The 6,000-nt window shown below is 33.3% G+C and overlaps 1 protein-coding gene across 2 annotated transcripts in view; it reads left to right on the top strand.

Annotated features, from left to right (window-relative positions):
* The first annotated feature begins 361 nt into the window (after positions 1 to 361).
* The window catches only part of LOC150087020 (uncharacterized), a 246,071-nt gene continuing 240,432 nt past the window's right edge, over positions 362 to 6,000 (top strand). For both annotated transcript variants that reach the window (XM_090371751.1, XM_090371750.1), the window contains exon 1: positions 362 to 530. In XM_090371751.1, coding sequence (XP_090227877.1) covers positions 457 to 530 — 74 coding nt within the window. In that variant the 5' untranslated portion in view covers positions 362 to 456. The remainder of the gene's footprint in view (positions 531 to 6,000) is intronic.

The raw sequence follows: 6,000 nt of genomic DNA, 5'->3' as shown, positions 1-6,000 counted from the left end.
TGATTCTTTCTAATATTTCTTCATTGTTCCCTACCCGTATTGGTAAATCCTGAACTCCGAAAGCTGCTTTAGTCCCTCCCTTTAGAAAATCCTGGGACCGTCATTCTCGACAGTATTACAAAATTATAAACGTTACAGATTAAAAATTATAATCTGCAACATTTATAAAGGCTTTTTTTGAAACAACGAATAAGTGTGTATTATTGTATTTGTTTTTTGAATTAATTCTATTTTTTTATTTTTTTTGTTTGCTTGCTTTTTGGTAGCCGTCATTTGTCTTAATTATTTTGTGTGTGTGTAGTTTTATGTATGGCGGTGGCGCTATGTTATTTCCCTTCCTTCATTCCTGTAACCCCGTAGCTTTTGTCTGTTTTCTATTGTACGTTTGGTGCGGTGACATTGTTTAGTTTTTCTTTAGTGTTTCGGAAAGTTTGATTACAAGTGGAATAAGAAAATATGACGCAGAATCAAACCCAGAATCAAGGTGATACAAAACCATTCCAAAATCAGAATGATCAAGATGAAGCAGGGTAAGTTCTATTCTTTCACTACTAGTAATCGTAATGATAATAGGTTTTTTTTTTTTTTTTGGGTGATTAGTGATTTAGGTGTGATATTTAATTTTTAATGATTGAAATCATTTATATATTTTTTTAACTGAGTGTGTATAATATTTTTGTTACTCGCTATGTGTAAGGCAATTGCTCTTTTCCAAAATTGTGATTAACGCTGGTGTGGTTGCAGTAACACTCTTCAGTTTCAGTGGTTTAAAAGAATAACTGAAAATATAAGTTGACCTAACTTGTTGTACCAACGAGTAGGTTTTAAGCCTATGATCCAATTAGTGTGCCGATATCCACCAATTGTTCATTTTATTTGGCTTTCTTTTTACATTGCTCATTTTTTCCCTGCAATTGAATGACTTCATATTTGCGTTATGGGGCAACACTTCGTTTTGACGCACGTGTGTTCCAGCAGCGAAAGTGTATTCTTCGTGTTCGAACTAACTCAGAAGAAACAATCCCAGAAAAATTTAATCTCTTCCATGCTAATATCTTTCGATGCATTTATGCATGAACCAGTTACCACATCTGCTTAGAGAGCGTGTGTAACTGTTGTTTTCATTCACAAGCAATTGAAAAAAGTTTAGTTGAAAGCAGTTACTTCAATTGGATTATTTCTCCCCGGGGCAGGAACAAGCTACCGGACACAGCTTCTGTTGTCTGTAGCGTTCTAATATCAACAGATGCATTTAATGAGATTCAGAATCCGCCTCACTTGAGTAGAATTCTATTTCAGTATTAGATGACATATCATAATCATTATGGCATATCATAATGATTCTATCATTAGCTTCAACATAATGTTCATTCCCATTCCTCTTCAGCCCTGATGTCTGAAACTATTGATTCATTATAAAAATCGTTTAGGGTAAAATTTTATAGGAAAACACTTTATACACAAAATTTTATCAGTAGACACACTAAGGACAATGTTTTGTTTTTCACAAACTAAATTAAAATTCAGTAAGTATAAATCAAATTTTTTTACCTTTTTTTGTAGAAAATATTAAAATATACAAAACAATTTCAGCATAAGCAAAGAACATATGAAACTAAACCAAGTTAAAACTTTTATAAGCAGTGTGATTGATGCTAAGTAAAATCCCAGCTGTAATACAAATAGCCCAGTGTTCAGTCACTGTGGTGCTATTGGCCAGTTGTTCATTTTGTATGCTGTTCCTTTTACAGCACTCATTTATTGAATGCAATTAAATGGATGCATAATTGCATTAAGGCACAAAAATTGCATTTGTTTTGGTGCAAATTTGTGTTTTGGCAGCAAAACAAATGGGTTAAAGTTCAGTGGTTAGTTTATTTAACCACTTACCTTTCTGTTTAACTTTCATTTATGTCATTTGGTAGATTTTTCTGTTAAAAGAATTGAAGATGAGAGAGAGATGCTTATGTCTGGATTTGATCAGGTATACATGAAGTAATATAAACACAGATAACTCTCCATTACAGTATTGTTTCAAATGTTATCATTGTCAGTTACTTCAATCATATTTAAAAGTTAGCTCATTAAATTTTGGTTAATATTGCAGACTTGGTTCCTGGTTGAGACTTTTTAATGCTAAATTATTTATATTTATAGATGCAAAACTTGAGACCAATATTGTGAACAAATATATATTCACGAATGGGTCTGATGATGTATAATAGAATGTGAATTATTCTGAAGTATCATCAGAAGCATCTTGCTGGTTTTTACTTTGCAATCAAAAGTATACGTAGGCATATTTTCCAACATAATTAGGTTTTATTATATATGGGTTTAATTAGTTTTTATTATAATATTTTTTGGTAATGATTAGTTTTTATTATATTCTGTTTAACCTTTGCCCCCTTTTTTAAGTAACTAGAGAAAATTGCACCATGGTTAATCAGTTCGATATCTGAGTACAAACGTATGAAGTGTCTCTTATGGCACTACATCTCCAAATTAAAAAAATTAAAAGTTGAAATCATCCGTTGGTTTTGTCCCCAAAATTAATAAAAAATTCATTACAATTCTGGTAACCAAGAACCTCTTTGTGGGCACAATTGTTTAGTGTAGCAAATGATGTAGTTAACAATTTTGCAGATTTGTTTTACATAGTTGACTTAATGATGCAAGTTTTGCTGTAAAAATTGGTTGCATTAAGAAAGATTAGTAAACAATACCCAAACAGATGTGCTTGTTCTGCCTGCATTTGCCTCTCCAGCTCATCCCATGCATTCCCTTGCTTAGGACCATTTGCAGAAGGCACTGTAAACAGCTGTTACAGTTTTAAATGTGGAGATTTGCTTTTTAACAATCTCCAGAGAATATTTTTTCCCATTAGGACTTTGAATGTGTGAAAGTTACTGAGCTGCATGAAGGTCAGGAAATAGCCTTGGGTATTCCTTTATCATTTTTTAAAATCTTCATATTTATGACCTTTGATTTGTCATCATTGGGGTTTGTTAACACACACGTTGAGTTTTCTACAGCATCAGAACACTGATGCTAATAGCAAATTAAAACACCACTTTTCTTGGGGGTGTCTAAGCTTACTTGCAAGTGTGTGTGTGTGTGTGTGTTTACTTACCTCATATATCCAACTGCTGATTTGGCTGAGTTTTCATTAATGTTAACATTCAGTCTTGTTTAACATGAAGGAATTATAATTAGTTATAAAATCAGGCAATAGTTAGGAATGCACTGAACTGAATGGGAACTGTCTGTAACCATGGTTACACACACAGAGAGAGAGAGAGAGAGAGAGAGAGAGAGAGAGAGAGAGAGAGAGAGAGAGAGAGAGAGAGATGAGAAGTAGAAAGGAATCACCAAGAAAGAGAAGAGAATGATGATATCCAGCTCAGGATCTTGGGTGTGCCAAGCCCATACCGGATCTGAGCCCCTGGGGTTTTTGCCTTGGATGAGCTCCTTGAACCGTACCTATGTCTGGTAACTATACAAGCCTTTGCCAATGATGTCACCATCTCCATTGAGGCTAACAGCAGAGCTCTGGAGGCCAGAGGAAACCAAGCACTTCAAATCCTTCAGGATTGTGCAGCCCTACACAAGCTCAGACTCTCTCTCACAGTATAAGATATCACAAAAATGATGCCACCTACTTCGGTGATTTACTACAAACTAATATGATGCTATGCACCAACTGGTTCAATTAGTGAATTTTCTGTAGTCTGTGACTTTCACCCCTAAAATCTTTTTAGTATAAACATTTTGATATAATGGAAGCAACATTATAATTGTTTTCATCGATATCCGCAACTGGATAGAGTTACCGTGTGAAGCATTTGTCGTTAAGTTCTGATTTTTCCGAACAGTTCTGAATTACTCAGTGGATCATTGCTCTGTCTTATAGTAATTGTGACCTTTAAGGTATGTTGAAACTCCAAAGGAGCTCATTCTTCCAACTTGTAATGAGCTTAATGAACAGAATGTTAAGCAATTAAAAATCCTCAGTTTGAAAATGTTTCCCACAGGCAGAGTAAAATATTTTATTTATAAATTCTGAAATAATACTTAAAAATGATCTTTAACTTTATATACTTTATGTGTATCTTTTCATTTTTATTTGTGTAGTTAATATTTCATACGCCGTAGCTGAGTGGTCAGGAGCAGGAGTGCAGTAGCTCATGCTCTTTGAGTAAACCAGGGTTGACTGCTAAATACAGTTGATCTGCCAACCCCCACTGGACCAGCATGGCAGATTATGGTCCATTTCCTTCAACATGAATCGTTGAGAAAGCTTCCATCCTGCAGTGGATTGATAACGGCTGCTGTTTACCTTCTTTTTTTTTTTTTTTTTTTTGCCCTTATTATTTTCCCTTCTAAGAAGTTTTCTTGCGTAATAAGTTCTAAACCTCCAGTTCCTTGGAAAACTTCTTATCTGGGTTCTACTGTATTTTCATTTCCGTTAATTGCTTTTCTCTTAATTTATCTTGCAAATAAAATAAAATTTTTAAAAAATGCTATTCCTATTACTCTATTGTTGTTATTGTATTGTATTGTACTGTTGTATTTTTAGACAAGGCTTTTGTTTTTATTATTTTAATTTTACTAAAGTGCATATTTTCCGTCTTAACTTTCAGCATTTTAAGCTCTTGCTATTTTTAATTATAGTTATTTTATTTTATTAATTTAATTTATTTTTTCATTTATTTTTGATATTATTCAGAGTTGTATATATCAAAATAAAAAATAAGAATGCTGGCACTTTTGGGAGACCTTGTTACTACAAACTTCATTATTACAAAACATGAAAATTTAGATCCATTGAGCTTTGTATTTACAAGACATGACTGTATTTACCACATTAGTTTGTGGCACTATTCATTTTCAAATTGCAGAAAATCACAAAATGTAGTGCAAATCTAGCACATTCCTGAATCCAGTTGTTCTAGACTGTTCAGTTGAGTTGATAGTGAAACGTTTTTCTGATAAGGAAAAACCTTCTTTCACCTTCTTCACTAGCTAATCTTTATAAGTCCATTACAAGAAAAAAATAGAGAGAGAGAAATTGAAACTACATACAGGATAAATTAAATCACATGGACAGAAAATTCATGTAAATAATACCCAAAAATGGTGAAAACAGAATTGCTAAGTGTTGCTACTGAGCACTGCAGCTTAAAGCAGCTGCCTATCAGGAAATGACAACTGCTAAACTTTTATAAACAACACTTGAATAAACTAGCTAATTACAACCCTTAGCCTGCATACCTTTCAATAATACCACCAGGTGGAAGAAGTCATTCTATTCAACCCAGAAAGAGATTGTGTACGGTATGATTTTCACTTGTGAGTACTTTACAGGGATATATCTGTTAACCCCCCTTTACATGCAGTTTGTAGCAAATCATTTCTCATTGTCAGAGATTTCAGTTTGTTAATTTAATGAAAAAAATTGTGAATTTTATTTCAGTTAATATTTCACGAAACCGTTGTTTTCTGCAACGTTATTAGAAGAGTCTAATATCTAAATTTTACTTCAGAACCATCGTCACCATTTTGTGCACCCTGGAGAAGAATTTCATGAAGAATTTTTTTCTGTATCTTTTCAATCCATTTCTTTCTGTAAAGTATTTTTGAGCTGATTTGGAGGATGATTTTGGAAGTTTAGTTGAGTGTCCAACATATTCAAAAATTTCATTAATTCATGCAGTTCCTTGTTAACTTTTATCTCAGCTATCCAGTTGCATTATGAATAGTCAAAACAAATAGAACAAGGCTTTTTTATTTCCTTTCCTTAACTGAAATTTCACAAACATCTAACATTGAAGTAATTTTCCCTGGTACTTTTTAATGTTCACTATTTAGATCAAATTGGATTGATAGAAATGCTGAGGCTTAAGCTCGAACAGACCTATCCACAGCATCCCAAAGATGCTCTGACTGTGACACATCACAGTCAGAGTGCCCATCTTTCACACAACAAGAATGCCCATC

Source organism: Mastigoproctus giganteus, chromosome 4 (genome assembly GCF_048544385.1).
Source record: "Mastigoproctus giganteus isolate SK-2022 chromosome 4, ASM4854438v1, whole genome shotgun sequence".
Taxonomy (NCBI): domain Eukaryota; kingdom Metazoa; phylum Arthropoda; class Arachnida; order Uropygi; family Thelyphonidae; genus Mastigoproctus; species Mastigoproctus giganteus.
The sequence above is the reverse complement of the archived record's forward strand: the minus strand, read 5'-3'. Positions and strand labels throughout refer to the sequence as shown.